We start from the raw sequence: 20908 nt of genomic DNA on the forward strand, positions 1-20908 counted from the left end.
GGCATATCTGACTACAACATAGGCTATAGCCCATAACGCTTACACGTTTATTTTTTAACCATTCGCCAGGAGTAAAATCTACATATGTGGTTTAAACAACCAGATTTACACTTGTCCGGTTTCGCCTATAATGCTTCCAGACCACATTCTGAATTGGTTTGTTTGAGTGATCGGAATTAAATACGTCTCGAAAAAATCTCAGAAGGGATCTAGGCATTCATCGGATAGATATCTGGTCAGAGAAAACGAATGAAGGAACCAGTTATAAAAAGGCCATAACTCTAGTAGCTGCGCTGAAGCGCTCCTGGCGCAGAATCTATAACCCTGTGCGAGCCATGTCTTGACAGTCTCATGTTGTTTCCACCAGCGCTGCACATCTCATTGTTTCTTTTAATTATTAAAATAAATATAAAATGAAGGAGAAGTCTAAAAAACGCCCGAAGCCCGGCCCGCGTTTTAGGTATGACATGAAAATTGGATTTCTTTACTAGCAACCCGGCCCTAGGGGCGTAAAAAAGTCGGAGCCCGCAGGGCTCTAGCACAGGGCACCCTCAGGCTGCCAGTATGAACTTAAAACACAGCACATCAGAGTATGCAGCGCTAATAATGATACATCTGCGGATTTTGGATATAATTAATAGTTCTCTGTATAGAAATTTAACTGAAACATATGAGAATCTATCAATATTTCTCCACATCTGCACACTTTTAAACTAACAGCCCTGAGGGATGTTGTTTTGTCGCAAGTCTTCATGACGACCACACATTTATGAATGAGAGCAGGTGACATGCATATTACAATTAAAAGGTACAGATGCCGGTTTTCATATTCATAACTCCTGACACATAATAACTCATTGTGGTCACTATAATACTTTGAGAACAAAACATGGGTAAAACATTTTTAGTGATTTTTTAAAAAAAAATTTAAAACTCCATTGTTAGTTGCAATACTGCACTTTATTTACTTTTCACTTTATTTTATTCATTAAGGCTTTTAAAAGGTTTCAATAAATGAAACTAATTTTCTCAACACAACTTTGATTCATTTTATCCAGCATTTGCAAGCTGTATACTCTCTGTCCAGTCAGAGACATAATTGTATCATTTAATTTTTTTTTAGGTTTTAGTTCAATTAATTATATCCAAGTAAATGGAACACTCACAAGATGTCACCAAAATCACCCTGTCCTCTTTAAATCTTTCAGAAAATTATTTAAGTGTATCGAATTATTTCGAACCGTATCGAATCTTATCATTGGCTGAATATCGTGATACATATCGTATAGTGTACTGAATATCATGTATCGTATTGTGAGATTAATGTATTGCTACAGCCCTACTAATCACCAGTGACCAGCGCATTCCTGGAGTGTCTGCAGAGAGACCGTGTCAATTAGTGTCTCCTCTGAAATTGCCTCACCGACACATCATCCTCAATAAATCTCCAGCGTGTTTTATTTTTATAATAAAAAATATTATAAGAGAATAAAGCTTAGAATAAAGGCCAGAAAGTTCTATATTGGTCTCGTCTGACCAGATAATCTTATTTCTCACCATCTTGGAGTCCTTCAGGTGTTTTTTTTTTTTTTTTAGAAAACTCCATGCTGGCTTTCATGTGTTTTGCACTAAAGCCTTGTTTATACTCGACGCGTCCGCTTGAGAGTGAGGGTGCGCGAGGCAAAAATGACATCAACGCGGAGTGGGCGGTCGTGCACGTTGGGTGCGCAAGACCCCATTTCGCCTAGCGGTGCGCAGCGCATTTTTTGTAAATGCGCTGTTCCGCATCTGTGGATGAACAAGCCCCTGGCGAATCTAGCCGAGCATGACGTCTCATCACACCGGTGTCATGACAAATCCTGTCCTCCTGTGAAATTGTGTCCGCTTATAGGACCCCAGAGCGATTCTATTGGTTGAAAGAACTTTTAATGGGTAATCTGTTTAGAGCCTGATTACAACTCTTACAAAATCGCGTTTTGATTTTTGCTGTTTAAATTGTGTTAAAATAGTCTTTAATGTCTTACAAATCATGTTTCATATAATAGTAGTATAGAACTGAAGCTATAAGTGCTTATATACATATATAAGATATATACAAGCATATCTCGTATATAATCTATTTATTTTGCGCACCTGTTCTGTATATTGCTGTTTTTGTTTTTTCGTTTTTTATTTACATTATAGGTACATTACTATGTCATGATTTTGTATTTGTACTTAGTTTATCACTTGAAATGATTCAGAACATGTTTTTGCTCCCATTATTATAGCAATCAATTACATATTTCAAATAAATGTTTTGCGTGTGTATGTGTGTACTTAGTATGGCAATGAATTCATAGTTTATTTTTAAACAATTACTTGTCCAGAACCATTTATAACAACTTTTGATCAGGCATTTAAAACCGATACCAGCGGACACGATTTCAAAGGCGGACAGGATTTGTCATGACAACGGCACCCAGTTTGCACATACAAATTAGGTGCTTATATTTACAAAATGAGCCTACAAAAGCAGAAATAAGCCCTTTTAAATAAAGATCCAGATGTTTAATCAAATAAATAAATAAATCATGACACTAAAATGTTTAGTGAAATTAGGAAATATTTAAAAGATCAGTAATTTAGTTGCATACATATATTTTGTTCTCATGTCACAAGTAATACTATCAAGCCAAGGCTTACTGAGTTTTACATGATTCTTTAGTAGTGTGGTTTTTGGTGAAATGTACTAAAATAAATATCATCACCTGTCTACATTAGCCTACTTCTTCTAGACGTTTTTTCCTGATGGTTTATAGAACAATTACTCTAAGTAGCCCTCTGTCGTTTCAAATAATAGCACGACGGCAAGCGTGTCAAGTATAAACGCCTGGTCCGTTTGGGGAGGAGTGCACGCAGTCAGCGGAGGCTCGCGCAGCAGAGCCAGGCGAAAGTATAAACAAGGCTTAAGAGGCTGCCGTCGGGCCAATCTGCCATAAAGCCCCAAGTGGTGGATGGCTGCCACTTGGACCAAATTACTCAAAATGAAATAACTAAATGAATAATGAATTCAATAAAACAACAATTAAATGTACCAGTTTATTCTGAAATAATTTAATAATTAATTAAATAATATTCTTCTTCTTCTTCTTTCGGCTGTTCCCTTCAGGGGGGTCGCCACATCGAATCATCTGCCTCCATCTATTTCTATCCTCTGTATCCTCTTCTCTCAGTCCGACTACCTTCATGTCCTCCTTCACTACATCCATAAACCTCCTCTTTGGTCTTCCTCTTGACCTCCTGTCTGGCAACTCTAACCTCAGCATCCTGTTATCGATGTATTCACTCTCCCTCCTCTAAACATGTCCAAACCATCTCAACCTGGCCTCTCTAACTTTGCCTCGAAAACATCTCACATGTGCTGTCCAATGTACTCATTCCTGATCCTATCCATCCTCGTCACTCCCAAAGATAACCTCAACATCTTCAGCTCTGCTACCTCTAGCTCTTCCTCCTGTCTTTTCCTCAGTGCAACTGTCTCCAAACCATACAACATCGCTGGTCTTACTACTGTCCTGTACACCTTTCCTTTCATTCTTGCTGGTACACTTTTATCACACTACAGACCTGACACTTTCTCCACCCATTCCAACCTGCCTGCACACGCTTCTTCACCTCTTTTCCACACTCCCCATTGCTCTGGACTGTTGACCCTAAGTACTTAAAATCCTGCACCTTCTTTACCTCTTCTCCCTGCAACCTCACTGTTCCACTTGGTTCCCTCTCATTCACACACATGTATTCTGTCTTGCTGTGACTAACCTTCATTCATCTCCTCTCCAGAGCAAACCTCCACCTCTCTAGACTTTCCTCCACCTGCTCCCTGCTCTCACTACAGATCACAATGTCATCTGCAAACATCATATTCCATGGATATTCCTGTCTGACCTCATCTGTCAGCCTGTCCATCACCACCGCAAGCAAGAAGGGGCTCAGAGCCGATCCTTGATGCAGTCCCACCTTCACCGTGAAGTCCTCTGTCTCACCTACGGCACACCTTACCACTGTCCTACTGCTCTCATTCATATCCTGGACCACACTAACATACTTCTCTGCCACTCCAGACCTCCTCATACAATACCACAGCTCCTCTCTTGGTACTCTGTCATATGCTTTCTCTAAATCTACAAAGAAACAATGCAGCTCTTTCTGACCTTCTCTGTACTTCTCCATCAACATTCTCAAGGCATATAATGCATCTGTAGTGTTCTTTTTGGCATGAAACCATACTACTGCTCACAAATTTCCACTTCTCCCCTTAGCCTTGCTTCCACAACTTCATTGTATGGCTCATCAGCTTAATACCTCTGTAGTTTCCACAACTCTGCACATCTCCCTTGTTCTTAAAAATCGGCACCAAAACACTTCTCCTCCATTCCTCAGGCATCCTCTCACTCTCTAAGACCTCGTTGAACAACCTAGTTAAAAACTCTACTGCCATCTCTCCTAGACACTTCCATACCTCCACTGTTATCTCATCAGGACCAACTGCCTTTCCTATCTTCATCCTCTTCAAAGCTCTCCTAACTTCACCCTTGCTAATACTTTCTACTTCCTGGTCATCAATATTTGCCTCTTCAACTCTTCTCTCCCTGTCATTTTCCTCATTCATCAGTTCTTCAAAGTACTCCTTCCATCTTTCCCTCACCCTCCTGTCACCTGTCAAAACATTTCCATCTCTATCTTTAATCACTCTAACCTGCTGCACATCCTTTCCATCCCTATCCCTCTGCCTCACCAACCGATACACATCCCTCTCACCTGACTTACTATCTAACCTTGCAGACATGTTCTCATAAGCTTTCTGTTTGGCCTTTGCCACCTCTGTCTTAACCTCACGCTGCATCACCCTATATTCCTGTCTACTTTCCTCCATCCTCTCACTGTCCCACTTCTTCCTAGCTAACTTCTTCCTCTGGATACTCTCCTGGACTTCCTCATTCCACCACCAAGTCTCCTTGTCTTCTTTCCTCCTTCCAGATGACACACCTAGCACCTTCCTACCCGTTTCCCTGATCTCTTTGGCTGTAGTAGTCCAGTTATCTGGAAGCACCTCCTGACCACCTAAAGCTTACCTCAACTCCTCCCTGAAAATCACACAGTACTCTTCCTTTTCCAACTTCCACCACTTGTCTTCTTCTCTGCCTTTACTCTCTTCATCTTCCTCACCAGCAGAGTCATCTTACACACCACCATCCTATGCTGTCTAGCTACACTTTCACCTACCACTACTTTACAATCGCAAATTTCCATGAGATTACAGCGTCGACACAGCGCTCTGGCTTTACCTGTCATTGTGCCAACATTCAAAGTCCCTACTTTCAGTTCTAAACTCTTGCCTTTCCTCTTCTCTTTCTGCCTACGGACATGCTTTCCTCCTCTCCTTCTTTGACTAACTTAAATAATGTATTTATTAATTTAATAATTAAATAATTAAAAAATAAAAATGAAATCGTTTAATATATTTCACAATTACCTCTTCCACACACACTATTGTTATGTTTAAATGGATTTTTTTCATTATTGCTTTTTCACATTCTTTTTCACATGCTTTTTCAAAAAGACGTTTTTCATAATAATATGCTGCATTTACGAATGACGCCTATCTGACGAATCATGCATTTAAAGCATTAAAAATATTTTTTTTCCTAATAAAAGAGGAAATTTCACAAATGCCAATCAACAGGCAGTGGGCGACGCTTGCCGCTGATTGGTTTGAAGTTGAAGAGTCGACAGACATGACAGATCGATCTGTGTGTGGTGTGGTGACATCACAGAACACCAAGGGTGCTTTTCTTTTCTTATTTGTGACTGAAAATGTATTTAGACTCTATTGAATTTTCTAAAAACCTGAAAACTATGAGAACTGTGGCTGTGTTTAAGGCAGTGCGTTTTTATCTTGATCAATTCCCACCACCATATATTCATTTCCAATCAATTCGCCAATTTCCCCTTGCCACTTGCCTGACCCTGACAGGCTAAAGTAATCAGAAAGGATTATCTAAACAGCACCAAGCTCTGCCCACTGCCTGTTGCACATGGTGCACGCTTTATTTAACATCACAATTGACGTAACATTTAGAATACTCCGAGACTACAGAAGTATCATCCTATGTACCACTGGAAAAAATAGCATTTCGTTTGAAGAAACGTCAAGATTTGTTTGTAAAACATTGGGGCAACTTTCTCTCGTATCTTGGTATAACAACAGGACAAAGTACTTAAATTTCAAATAACTTTCCATGTCTTTTGTTCAGTGTGTCTATGGTTTATTTGTGGCACTGGGTGGGGATTGGGGTATGTTATAGGGTTTTGTACAAGGGAAGATCTGTACAGTCTATCCTGTATTTTGTACTGAAATGTAATATTAAAACCCAATAAATACAATGTTAAAAAAAAAAAAAAAAAAAAAGAATACTCCGAGTCAGTTACGGACATTATTATTTTTTACGTCACTACAAGGAATTAACCTGCTTTATTAATAAAGTCATGTAAACGCGATTTACTTGCATTGTCAGTTTACTGGTTTGACAATGGAAAAAAGTGATTATTTTGAAAACTGATTATTAGTGCTTAATAGCTTTCAATGCTTTCAAAGCTTTCCTATGTGCATGTATAAACACACTAATTTATTTCTCTGAGCTCTTCAGGGAGTTCCTTTGACCTCATGATTCTCATTTGCTCTGACATACACTATGTGTATGTGTGGCTTTCCTAATCAAGTCCAATCAGTATAATCAAACACAGGACTTAAAGGGGTGATGAATTGAGGAATCAACTTTCCCTTGAGCTTTTGATATATAAAAGGTCATGGTAATATAAGAATATCCTCTTAAGTTTCAGAGCTGAAAACTTTCTTATTAGTCAAAGAAAAGCTTTTATATACACCAGGCTCAGCAAATGGTCCTGTGCATCATACTGACGTAAGTGCGCGACGAAACACTGCATATACAGCGCGTCTAGTTCAGTAGCCTGCCCACCAACTCATGGAGGGCTCGTGCTAGCTGGTCAACAACAATAAATATGCCAAGGAAGATTAAGATCAGCATTGTCTTCTCTTCCGCGTTCTTCCAAAAGATTCAAACGGTATGAATTGATCAATGATTCGGGTCGCCAATGTCACGTGATTTCAGCAGTTTGAATCGTGCCAAACTGCTGAAATCATGTGACATTGGCAACCCACAGCATTGATCGATTTACTGATTCATTAACCGTTTGAATCTTTTTGGAGACACACTGAAGAGAGGACAATTCTGAATAAATTCATAGTTTTTGATATTTTGGACAAAAATGTATTTTCGATGCTTCAAGAGATTGATGTCACACATGGACTACTTTGACGATGTTTTTATTCCCTTTCTGGACATGGACAGTAAAGTGGGCAATGACTGCATATGCTCTTGGACTAAAATATACAATTTCTTAAACTGTTCCGATGATGAACAGAGGTCTTATGGGTGTGGAACGACATTAGGATGAGTCATTAATGACATCAATTTCATTTTTGGGTGAACTAACCCTTTAAGGGTGTCTGAATACTTTCCGTACTCAGTGTATATCATTTAATCACAATTCAATCAATCAATCAATCAGAACTAATGCCTTTGAAAAAATATTTTTACGAAATAAAACAGTGTTGTCTAGCCTGGTTTTACCAGACTCCCGTACATTTAATTTGTACATAGAGTCTGGCCACTCTCCATTGACAAGGGTTTATTTCCGCGAAGGCAGGCACCCTGTTGAGGTTTAAAACTATAGGATCTGCCCTGAGCCACTCTTGATCTGCCATAACCAATCGCTAACGTTTGGTCGTGACGTATGTCATGCGCCCTTCGCCTGTTTCACTCATGGAAATCCGACAAAATAAAAGTGCACATGTGCATGCCACCTCAGTAATAAAACTATAGGATAAAACCTGAAACTCATGCATTCGGATTGTGATTTATTCACGCCACGGTGGAGAGGAGAGTTTTGTTATCGGGAACCCGGTGCTCACGTGGTCTGTAACATCATTGTATGCTGCAAATAAAATGTCATATGCTTGGTATGATAATAAATGCTGCTATAAATATTGGACCAATTCAAATGTTTAAGTGCTTTTTAAATTTTAATTTGTTTGAGCGTTGATGAAATATATTGCTCTTCTAAATACTTGCCAGCATTTTAAGGAAATTTTAAGGAAATACAAGTCTATAAATGCATCCAAATAACAGCAAAGCAACCGTATAGTGTTCTGCAGTGGTCAAAAATGATTTCAAACAGTGAGTTTTGAAGTGATATATTGTTGAAAACTGAAAGATGTGGATTTGGACAGCTCTTACATCAACACAACCTTGCGTTTGTCAAAAGCAGTAGGTAACGTTAACTCGGCCGGGGATTTTCCGCGGGTGGTGAGAGACGGACGGCAATAAAATAACTGACTAGCCCCCGTAACTTAAATGATGGCAATACCTTCCGACCCCACGAGAAACAGTTACCGTCCGAATAGCTTCAGCCAACTCCTTCATCACTAACGAAGCGATCTGGAAAATCAAACTTTTCCTGAATTTACCCTGTTGGAGGGCCACCAACAAACCCCAGCAAAGACTGTTATTGCTCCGGCTTTAACTTCTGGATATTCGGCAGCGGTGCCACAATGCAATGAATGGTTTAGTTTGCATCTTTCTCCGCCGCCATTACTGAACTACATCTCAAACTAGTGCTCGACATCAACGTCATCGTTCCCAGCCACTCCCTCTGTTCGCTGATTGGACCGGTAAAAATTTGTTCGGAGAAAACCTAAGACTACACAGCAGTCTCAGACGTAGTACTGAAGGAAAATGAAAATTGAGCGGAAGTACGTAGGAGGGCAGAGCCAGGCTAAGTGTTGTCTGCAAATCAGCTTATATTAAAGGTCCTGCCAAGAATGTCTATACCTTTATTGTCCTTAATTTATAAATAGACACATTTCATAAACAACTATTCCTCATTTCATTTGAATTCTGGGTGATGAACCTAAATTAAACACAACTCTACAAAAAAATATCATTATAGAACATGGATATTTCTAGAAACCTTAACAGAAAAGGGTGTTTGAGGGTATAAAAACCTTGAAAAAGTCTAGAAATAGAAGTAAGATTGTCTAAGGATTTTTTTTTTAATCAATCTTCTACTTTTGATAAAAGCAGGTTGTGTTTCACTGATTATTTCCCCAATGCATTTTTTAAGTCTATTTGCAAAAACCCGAGAGCTATTTGAAATCATAACACATAAAAAGTAAATAGTATCATGTTAATTTGAGTACCTATAGAGTAGTATTGCATCCTTCATATCTCTGAAGAGTCTTTAGTTTTATCATATTTATAAAAGACAGATGTACCGACACACACACACACAAACGTAGACACATGCTCATCCGGGAAAATGCCCATACAAGAAATCTTGCCCTTTATGAAGTCATACAGGGCCATACTCTGAAAAAAACTTTCAGAAACTTGTTTGAATCCTGCAGGATTGTATTTGGCACAGAACGGCTCTGTCATATGTCCAACTTGTTTTTTGAAATGTTGGCCATGTTTAGCATGAGAATTCGACATCGACAATACATTTTGGTCCAAAAATAACAAAAAATATGACTTTATTCAGCATTATCTTCCCTTCCGCGTTTGTTTTCAAACCTCAAATAAATATTCAAACGGTTATGAATCAGCAGATTGATTCTTGATTCATATTGCCAATGTTACGTGATTTCAGCAGTTTACCAGTTTGACACGTTATCCGAATCATGATTCATGAGCTTTTGAATCTTTATTTGAGGAACACAGAAGAGAAGACAATGCTGAATAAAATGTATTGTCGACACTTCAAAAGAGTGTTCACTAACCAACTGATGTCACATATGGACTACTTTGATGATGTTTTCATTACCTTCTGTACGTGGACAGCATGTGGGCATACACTTACATTCAAAGGATAGAAAGCCCTCAGACTAAATCTAAAATATCTTAAACTGTGTTCCGAGGATGAACGGAGGTCTTACCGGTGTGGAACGACATTGGGGTGAGTCATTAATGAAAGAAATTTCATTTTTTGGGTGAACTAACCCTTTAAGGGGCAAAGCAGTCTTGTACTATGCCCTGGCTCACCACAATGCGTGCACAACTTCATTTTTGACTGTGGTTTTGGACAGGTGTTGTGGGTACAATGTATGTGGATTTCAGAATCTTAGATTGGCTTTGAGTACTTGAACAACACACCCCAAACCCCTTGGTGCGCACTGCGATTTTGACCACGATTTGGCCGTCTGAGACATATTTTGCAAATCCTAAAAGATTACTCTGATCCTAGGCTAAAATGTGAGGTCTTTGATCGTTAGTTTGACCACCAGCAGCCGATTAATGACCACTACGATCAAATTTGACCTCAGACAAAATTCTGGCAGTGTCAGAAGATATGCCACACAATCGTGCAGTGTGACTTCTCCTACAACGACCTTCAAATATCTCGGTTTTTCAAGACAAACTATGACCAAAACGAGAGCTAGAGATTTCTTTGTAGTCACCATTTCAGTCCTGCATGTAATTCAGCTCACTGTCAACTAAGGCATCATTGATTTATGATAAAACTCCGGACAAGTTTTCTTGTCTGCGTCCGTCTTTAGCGCACCTTTGACTATCGTACACTCATTAAAGGTACATTAAAGGGTTAGTTTACCCAAAAATGAAATTTAAGTCATTAATGACTCACCCTAATGTCTTTCCACACCCGAAAGACCTCCGATCATCTTTTGAACCCAGTTTAAGATATTTTATATTTAGTCCGAGTGCGTATGCAAGTGAATGCACACTATACTGTCCATGTCCAGAAAGGTAATAAAAGCATAATCAAAGTAGTCCATCTGTGACATCAGTTGGTTAATTAGGATCTCCACAACCCCCACCAATGTGCAGTATCCACCTAGATGATGTGGCAGCAGCCGTATTGTGCCAGAATACCCACTACACACCAGCTGATTGCTGGAGAGGAGACAGTGATGAAGCCAGTCAGTTTATGTGGATGATTAAGAAGACATGATGGACAGAGGCCAATGGGCAAATTTGGCCAGGATGCTGGGGTTACACCCCTACTCTTTTCCGAAGGACATCCTGGGATTTTTTTATGACCACACTGAGTCAGGACCTTGGTTTAATGTCTCATCGAAAGGACAGTACTTGTTACAGTATAGTGTCCCCATCATACTGGGACCCCACACAGACCACCGGATGAGCACCCCCTGCTGGACTTACTAACACCCCTTCCAGCAGCTAGCCAGTTTTCCCAGGTGGTCTTCCGTCCAGGTATTGACCAGACTAAGCCCTGCTTAGGTTCAGTGGGAAACCAGTCTATGGACTACAGGGTGAAATCGCTGCTGGATGATGATTTTATTTTTATTACACTCTCATCGAGTTAATAGCATCAAAGCTTCCCACAAATGTATCATCACACTATAAATACAGTAAACTGAGCCTGAGTACAGTAAACTTGGATAAAACAAACTCCATATTGCAAATCATGTAATTAACATCAATGATACATATCACATTTTTATATTATGATATCTCAATAAAACAATCTATGTTACACCACTACTACACGCAAGACAAAATACATTGTTATACATGGCTTTGTAAGCTTACCGTAAATTACACAAATACATACATATCCCTCGACAGCTAAGTTTAATACACAAATACATGCAGTCATTCACAATTGTACTCTGTATCAAAAATATATAAAAGTTGCATCTTTAATAATTTTGGAGGCATATTTTGCCATTTGATCGGTTATAGGGCCGTAAAGAATGGTCACAGACTCAGGATCTATGGACGACAATTCATGCAACACAGAAACTCTTACAAATCAAAATCAAGCACTCTTTTTTTTGATCCATTAATGCATCTCTGACTTACTGTAAATAATCTCACTCTTTGAAGTGCCTGGAATTGTGTGCGGCAATGAATAATTAAGCTAGGCGTCTACTCATAGGATAAGAACATGTGGTGACATAAATAATTATGAGATACGGATGCAGTCATCTATGTACTATAGTAGTGAAGACACTTTTGTTTATGTAGACCTTTTTACAATACAGATTGTTTTAAAGCAGCTTTACAGAGATAACAGAAAAAAATGCAACAAAGTTTGTTTCAGCTGTAAAACCGCTCTGGAGAAAATACAAGACAGTACAAGGAAATGTTCTGTGACATTGAAACAAAGACAAATTTAAACCCGCAAGACAAAATTAGTGCAAAAGAGCTTATAATTAACTAGCTTTCTTCTACGATTAAAACAAATGGATGGTAACATTGTCTTTTATGATGTTCAACTTCCATAACTCTGATAAAATCCTAAATGTAGTTTAGGATATATCTATATAGTTTAGGATATTGCAATGTATCAAGGGTAACAGTGGCACCTCTCAAAATGACAGGACACAGTTGAATCATATAATTGCTTCCAGAAGAGTGGTTGTGCATTGCTGTAACCTTTTATCGTTGTCTTTTTCAATGACTTGCACAGAAAATGAGAAGAACTGTGTGGAGAAAAACGTGTCTACTCCAGGCATAAGCATCTACTTTGAGGCCTATCTCTACAACATGGGCACTTACAGTAGCTGTCCTTGGCAGTTTCTAGCATCATCCCAGCTAGCCCTGCAGAGACGGCCCTCTATGGGGGATGAGGAGGAGGAACATGACTCCCCTGTAGAGGGCCAGTCAGAGAAGGTCAAAAAACCAAAAAAGGTCTATTGCTATATCTCACCAAAGGTAAAATATTTTGAAAATAGATTTGTGCTACATTTGTGTGGTTAATTGTGTTTGTTAATATTGGTTCTTTGTTCATTTGGATACTGACTCATATTGTGTTTCAGCAATTTTCTGTAAAGGAGTTTTACCTGAAAATTATTCCTTGGCGTCTTTTCACTTTCCGTGTGTGCCCTGGAACTAAGGTTATTCTTTCTTCAGACTCTCTTTTCTGAATCATTTACAAAAAACTATTATTTTGCAAACTCTTACTTTGCTTTAAGAATATGTACACTTGCAATCAAAATTGAACCCCCTAACTTCCAAGACATGGTGGTTTTATGAACGAAATGGCATCTATAAACCAGCATAGAAAATGTACTAATATACATTTGAGTGATTCTAAGAATGTAAAATTGAGTTACTGAGTTCAAATGAAAAAATCTAATTGGCTCATATAAAAAATTATTCAAACACCAACAGTTCAATTTTGTAGAGCCTCCTTTATTCTTTATAATATCAGATAATGTTACCTGTAAAAGCTTCTGACACCTCTCTACTGGAAACTCAGGCCCCATTCCTAAGTTCAAAAAGTTGCAGTTTGGTCTCATCAATCAAAAAAAAAAAAAACTTTTTCATAACTCCACAGGCCTATCTAAATTCCTTTTAGCATATGTAAGCCAGCCTTTTGTTATCTTGGTCAAGAGTTTAATGTATTAAGGTATGAAGTCATAAAGGCATGAAGTCAGTACTTGTTTGTGTTGTTTTTATAGTCTGAACTGAATTTTTTTTTCTCCCTTTCATCAGGTCATCTAGTAAGTCTTTGGCAGCAAATCGAAGTTTGTTTGTTTTTTCAGCTGCTGTGATTAAACGTCTTATTGCCCTTGATGAAATTGCGCATTTTCTTCAAACAATGCTGCCAACAGTCTCTCTATGAACTTTTTGTCTTGAAAACGTTCTTGTAGCTATAGCATTTTTAACAAAACATCGTTTAGCTTTTGGGGGGAAAAAAGCTCTTTCACCTTGGCCAACTTTAGCACATGCATGGGTTGAAATTATGCATGTGTCACAACTAAAGCTAAATAAAGGTTGTTATAGAGTTCCTAAAAGCTTAATTGTTTTGAACACGATTTTGTACCTTACCATATTAATAAGTGATATATCTACAGAAATGTTGAATAATTATGCTGTATTATGAAACAAATCCTATGACATAGTATTATTACATTATATATTAAAGGTGCCCTAGAATGATTTGAAACAATAGCCCTGTTTCCACCAAAATTACCCGGAACAATTTGTACCAGGAACTTTTTTACAGGAACTTTTCTCCCCCCCAGACATGCAACTGTCTGCGTTTCCACCGCGATAAAGTTCCGTGAAGATTAGGCAAATTAGTCCGGTGATGTAGGACTGCGCGCGACTGCTCCTCCATGTCAGTGACGGACAGTAATCATTTTTGTGTGTACCGATTGAAAGATTTAGTGGACTCTTTACATGAGAAGTTATCTAAACCGATCTGGTGTTTACATGTGCTGACTTTCAATCGCAATCATTTTGTCACATGCAGTTTGTCTGCCGCATCAAAAATGTCAACGCTGTTTTCTCCAGCAGCTGGAATGTGTTAACTGTAGCCATAGCAACTCTTAACGGCCACCAGGACTAATACAGTATAATATAATAAGCTATTTATTTGTTGTAAAGTGTAATAATCATCTCAGAAAAAAAAAAAAAATTATGTCAGGCACAGTTAAAGTAAAAACTGCCTTGGGCAATATAGGCTGTGTCATTATTCCAACATTATCTTCATAACTTAAGAAATAAAAAGTTTACCCCTCAGAAAAATTAGCTTTCCTCTCTTGTCAACATGAGCGCGGCGCACGTTGTCACGTCCAGTAAGGACACACACTTATAGTAATCGGTCAGGTCGTTTACATGGTGAAAAATAGACTGTAAAAAAATGAATAACGAGTATGGAAGAGATTCAAGCTGTGCTGCTTATGCTGGTTATGTATAGGTTTACTAAAGAGGAAATTAACAACGACAGAAAAGAGCACTAATATGCAGATTCAGCAGCATGCAGCATATTCAGAAAGCTTGTAAAGCTAGATTTAAAATGACAATGTTAGTTATTATCAGCTATTACGGACATAGCACGTGAGATTGCTGAGACCAACGCGCGCCATCAGACAGAAAGCAAGACTGATATTTACTGAACGTAGACCGAACCTCACAAAAGACCAGTTGACCAGTTGTAAAAATGCCAGTTGAAATAAAATGCTAAACCAATCAGCATGTTCAGTGCCCGTGTCCCGCCCTCGAAAGTTCCTGAACTTTGAAAAAGTACAACCTCGCGAACAGGGCCTTTTGGAGGGGAAAATATTTACCTGGAACTTCATTTAAAGGACAACTCCGGTGAGAAATGAACCTAGGGGTAATTAACAGATGGTTACAGAGTAGATCGTTCTCTGGGATGCGTTTTAATGGAAATCGAATGTAAAGAGTTTTATCTTTAAAAACAGATTAGCTTATAACACTAGTCTATGGGGCACAGAGTAGTGAAATTAAATCGCTAGTTAATACCACTAACAAGGCTCCAAATAGCCTCACACTAACACAGTAGCATAATGAGGGTCCCAACATACAAACCGAAGCATTGAGAACTTTGTAAGAGTACAAACAGTTTAATAAGAAGACACTTTATAAACAGAGCGCATTTCGCGTTCACGAACAGGCGCCATCTTGGAAAACAGTCTCGACTCATCGAGCGACGAGAGCTCTGCTAAGTGATGAACTGTGACTTGGAATCTCATATAGTCCCTTGTTTCCGGAAGAAAACACTGAACACAACAGAGAAAATAAATAAATAAAAATAAAAATGTCCATGTTATTACATTTCACAAACTTAATTCCTATCGACCAGCTCACTTAGAACAGCGCTCGTAGATCGATTCATCGAGACTGTTTTTCGAGACGGTGCCTGTCCGTGAACGTGTAAGGCACTATGTTTACAACGTATCTTCTTATTAAACTGTTTGTACTCTTAAAAAGTTCTCAATGCTTCGGTTTGCATGTAGGGACCCTCATTATGCTACCGTGTTAGTGTGAGGCTATTTTGAGCCTTGTTAGTGGTATTAACTAGCGATTTAATTTTACTACCCTGTGCCCCATAGACAAGCATTATAAGCTAATCTGTTTTTAGAGATAAAACTCTTTACATTCGATTTTCAAGAAAACGCATCCCAGAGAACGATCTACTCGCTGACCATCTGTTAATTACCCCTAGGTTCATTTCTCACCGGAGTTGTCCTTTAAGACCCTCGTTCCTGCGGTCTAAACACACCGAGTACCACCCAAAGTTCCTGGTTCCTGGGTAAAGTTCCTGTGGTGGAAACGGGGCTAATATGTTAAATTGTTCTCTGAAATCTACATTGAGGGTATTTGGCTTATTTAAGGGCAAAAATTTTCCAGATACAGTTTTACAGGTCCATTTACAACCCTAGAAATTGTCCCTAGGATGTAATGCTCTGTTTTTGCCTTATTTGGAAGACTCATTAATGCTGAGCACTGCTCTGATTGGCTTATTTCAGCCGCTCACAGCACACAGCAGTTCAGTTGTTCAGCGAAGCAGCTCGTGAGTCTGACCGTCCTGACAGAACACAGACCGACTGAATGACACTTTAAGCAGAACATCTCAAATGGAGATTGGTAAAATGCAGACTACTTGTTTATTGGTGTTTTCAGATCATCTGCGCACGAGAAAGAGTTTGCGTGCTTGTGGTTGCCAGATTTCAGTAATTTAAATCTATCTACTATCCGGTGTTTTACCTAAACATGTCCAATCTGGCAACCATATGCACCATACGTGCGCGCGGATGATCTGAAAACACCAATAACAAGTAGGCTGCATTTCAGCAATGTCCATTTGTGATGTTCTGCTTAAAGTGTCATTCAGTCTACATTTTAGACTTGTCTTTTTGTCAACAATATTGCATGTTTATATAACGTTAGTCACAATGTAGGCTACGCAGTGACTGTGATGTAGCCTACTCTGAAATACAAGCATGCAAAAACATCATAGGCCTACTTTAGTTCTCAAAAATATAAATATATAACTTGTATTTTTACTAAATGAATAGTCTTGTCAAATGACTGTCGTTTTAACTTATATGATGGAAAAGGTGACGTTTGCTAGAAGGATCGAGTGAACGATCTGTAAGCAACATATCTACGGTTGTATTTTGTAATACAAAATAGTATTAACCTTTGTCATTAGACACACTATTTAGTTTTGTATGGTACTTGGTGTTTCCTATTGTTACTGTACTAGCATCTTGCGTCATCTAGATAATGCGGTCTCTCTAAGAAACTCAATTTAATCAGAAATGTTTTAAACAGATAGTCAATAAGTGGATAAATCACTACTTCACTGCTTGCAGGAATATAGTTGCCCCTTTCTTCAGTTTAAGACGCTGAGCGAAGCTTGCTTGAAATGGGCCGACCAAACGAACAATTTTGAATTAAATTGTTGTGGTCTCCGATTACAATAAACCTCAACCATGACTGTTGACATATGAAAAGTCCTCACGTCCCCTGCAAAGCCTGGACATGACGTGTGTCATGAGAGCTGTTTTTGCTATCCTCAAGTGTCTTTGTTTACCTGCAGTCCTGATGATTTGGCTCCCTCAGTTCTGCCTGACAATGAACATGTTTGGACAGATGCAAATGTTGGGGACGTGCATATAAATGATCCCCACCGCTTGCGTCACGGCTGGCCTTATGTTGAGAAGCACTTATTTTTCTGTGGTGTTTTTGATTCACGAGATTTACATAAGAAGTAGGAGGCAATGGTGTTTGAGACTCACTGTATATGATGTCCATGTACTGAACTTATTATTTCAATATGGCAAGGTTAATTCAATTTTTTTTCATTCTAGGGCACCTTTAACCTCTTAAACTCATTGTCATTGTCATGACATTGGGAATGACATTGTCATGTATATACTTTTCATTTTAAATGTCTGTGGAGGAGCTATGATGTCATATGTGGTACCATTTGAAAGCTTAGATTCTCTACTTTCTGGAGATTTGCATCACTTTGGCATTTGTTTTACACAAAGTAATGTATTTACACTAAATTACTCTGGTGCCATTTCCACCTGGATTTGGCCTACCCAAATTGAAAAGCCTCCCATACACATATACAGTGGTCTAGGTTCAAAATGTTGGTGTCATTTTACAGGAAACCCTTTAACATTATCATCATATATTAATATTAACATTTAATGTCATCGAAGTGTTATACTTTTTTTTAGCTTTAGAAAAGCTTGCATCTGTAAATTGTTACAGTTTCTGTGGGGCGGAAATATTTTGATTGCAAGTGTCAAAATGTGCGTGCGTGTGTGTGTTATGGTATTAATTTATTCTCCCCTGTCTCTGGCAGTTCACATACCATGGACCAGACCCTGTTCATAAATACCTAACACTGGTGGTAGATGATGGGATTCAACCTCCAGTAGAGCTCAGCTGTAAGGACAGAAATATCATGGCTGCCACCTTTATCCGGTTTCTCCACAAAAACATTGGTTAGTATGAGTGTTGGTGTGTCAGTAAATACAATTAAATGTAGATATATTGTTGTGTTTAATGTCTTGAGTGTTATTTGTGCATCTTCCAGGAGGATCAGAGACTTTTCAGGATAAGGTGAACTTTTTTCAGCGGGAGCTGAGACACATTCATTCAAAGAGACCTCGCACTAAAACCTGCCTGAAAATCAGCCGTCCTTCTCTGCTTGAGTCAGTGAGTAAATCTGGCAAATCATTACTCATGGGCTATATAGAACAGGTTTCACAACAATATAGAAACACCATAGTATTAGTACCGTAGTAATAGTATATAGTACTGTCACTGAATTTTATTGGAGTTTAAAGAGATGCTTTTCCCCCAAAACTTTAGTCTCTGAAGGCCACACGGAACTTTTCTGTGTCTGATTGGAGTAAGAATTTTGAAGTTGTGTTCCAGGATGAGGAAGGTTGGTTGACTCATTGGTGGTATTAAAAAAACATTACACTAAGTGTGACATTTAATGATGTTTCTGTTTTTAGTGTTAGTAAACATATAAATCTTATTTAATGGTTAATTGGTTCTGTGTGTGTTTGGCTGTTATTAGCTCTGGACTGGGGAGGGCCAAGGCGTGAGTGGTTTGAGCTTATCTGTAAGGCTCTGTTTGATACAAACAACCAGCTTTTCACACGCTTCAGTGACAACAACCAAGGCTTGGTAAGTCAGTAACTCTGTGAGCAGAAAAACTTTTTTTTTTCAGATTTGTTTTCTGTGAGCAGAAAAACTTTTTCCCATTTCCCTGTTTTCTGTAAAGATTATATTTAAAGTTCTGGTGTAGAAGGAAGTATTTTTAAAGGTTAAATTTATATCCATCATCTGTAGTGAACTGCAGTAATATAAACATTGACTTTTGAATATGATTTATGATATGCTTTTTTGTGTTTTTTGTGTAGGTCCACCCAAATGCTGAGCGCCCCCCTTACCTGAGGGTGAAGATGTATGAGTTTGCAGGGCGAGTGGTGGGGAAATGTTTATATGAATCAGCTTTAGGTGGGGCCTACAAGCAGCTAGTACGAGCCAGATTTACCCGCTCCTTCTTGGCTCAGATTATTGGATTACGTATGAACTACAAGGTGACAGTCATAGCCGTCTATTTAATGTAAATGTTAACCTGTTGTGATACATTCCTCATTTACAATTGAATTCCCTTTAATGTGTAGTCAGTGGGTGCAAATTTTGCAAACCATACCTGCAAACTCTGCTACTTTTGGCAAAATTCACTGTTCTGACATGAAATCATTGTGTAAATGAATGTACTGTATATTTGAGAGGAACTGACTGTCTTCAGAAAGGTTTTGATGGCATATTCTTTTCATCTTACATCTGTAAAATTGTGTTTATAATTGCAGCTCTGATTTGAGACATCTGTATTTTTGCTTTTCCATAAGCACTTTTCATTTAGCCTGTCTGCTGTTTTTGTTCAGACCAATTATGTATAACATGCATAATCATTTATTAGGCTGAAATCTGAGTTGTATTACCTTAACTGTAAAAACTTACTGTAAAATTGTTTAAATTGTAGTTTCTATATGTGTTAGAAATAGAAGTAGAGTAATATAGAGAAATAGAGTGTTACTATAGACATTGGTGTTGTTTCAAAGAATGTTGCTAAGTAAAAAAATGTAGCTATAGTCTAATATGAGAATTGCTGATTCTAAACACACACACACACACACACACACACACACACACACACACACACACACACACAATATATATATATCCAGAGTTTGCAGGTATGCAAATACATGACTTACCTACATTAACATAACATTACATAACATACATTAACATTAAAATATGAATGTTTGTTTATTTTTTGTTTTTCTTTGCTCTGCCAGTACTTTGAAACTGACGATGAGGAATTTTACAAAACTAAAGTCTGCTTCATTCTGAACAATGATGTCAGTGAAATGGACCTGGTGTTTGCAGAGGAAAAATATAGCAAGTTGGGACATCTGGAAAAGGTAGCCCTCATTAATTCAATGAAAATTTAATTTAAAAAAAAAATCTGCTCCATTTTAATCTTGATTCTAAATATCATACCGTTCAATACATGTATGCATGGAAGTGGCAGAAGTGTCCAATCCTGTACCTGGAGTGCCAATGTCTGGCAGAGTTTAGTTCCAGCCAGCGCACAAACACCAGCCTGGATGTCCAGGTTTTTTTAATTAGGGTTGGAGCTAAACTCTATTGCACAATGGTCTTCCAGAAGCAAGTTAGGACACTCCTATTAATTGAAAATACAGGTGAATGTAAGTTGTGCAGCTTCACTGAGCGTAATAATGTTACAGGTAGTGGAATTGATATCTGGAGGAGCTCAAATTGCTGTGACCAATGAGAATAAAATTCACTACTTAAACCTGTTGGCCCAGTACAGACTAGCCAGTCAGGTGCGAGATGAAGTAGAGCACTTCCTCAAAGGTAAGAGCCCAGGATCAGACTCTTGAATTCAATGCCTTTTTGAGAAGACAATCTCAAATTAA

General features: G+C 38.4%; 1 protein-coding gene across 6 annotated transcripts in view; it reads left to right on the forward strand.

Annotated features, from left to right (window-relative positions):
• arel1 (apoptosis resistant E3 ubiquitin protein ligase 1) overlaps positions 1 to 20908 on the forward strand; it is a 95443-nt gene that overhangs the window by 36985 nt on the left and 37550 nt on the right. For all 6 annotated transcript variants that reach the window (XR_010908094.1, XM_067456008.1, XM_067456004.1 and 3 more), the window contains 9 exons: positions 12580 to 12824; positions 12929 to 13006; positions 18244 to 18385; positions 18478 to 18599; positions 18756 to 18831; positions 18970 to 19079; positions 19316 to 19495; positions 20264 to 20389; positions 20717 to 20846. Coding sequence is in view for 5 of the 6 variants with exons in the window: in XM_067456008.1 (XP_067312109.1) it covers positions 12580 to 12824; positions 12929 to 13006; positions 18244 to 18385; positions 18478 to 18599; positions 18756 to 18831; positions 18970 to 19079; positions 19316 to 19495; positions 20264 to 20389; positions 20717 to 20846 (1209 nt within the window). In the remaining variant the exon portion in view is untranslated. The remainder of the gene's footprint in view (positions 1 to 12579; positions 12825 to 12928; positions 13007 to 18243; positions 18386 to 18477; positions 18600 to 18755; positions 18832 to 18969; positions 19080 to 19315; positions 19496 to 20263; positions 20390 to 20716; positions 20847 to 20908) is intronic.

Source organism: Pseudorasbora parva, chromosome 10 (assembly GCF_024679245.1).
Source record: "Pseudorasbora parva isolate DD20220531a chromosome 10, ASM2467924v1, whole genome shotgun sequence".
NCBI lineage: Eukaryota > Metazoa > Chordata > Actinopteri > Cypriniformes > Gobionidae > Pseudorasbora > Pseudorasbora parva.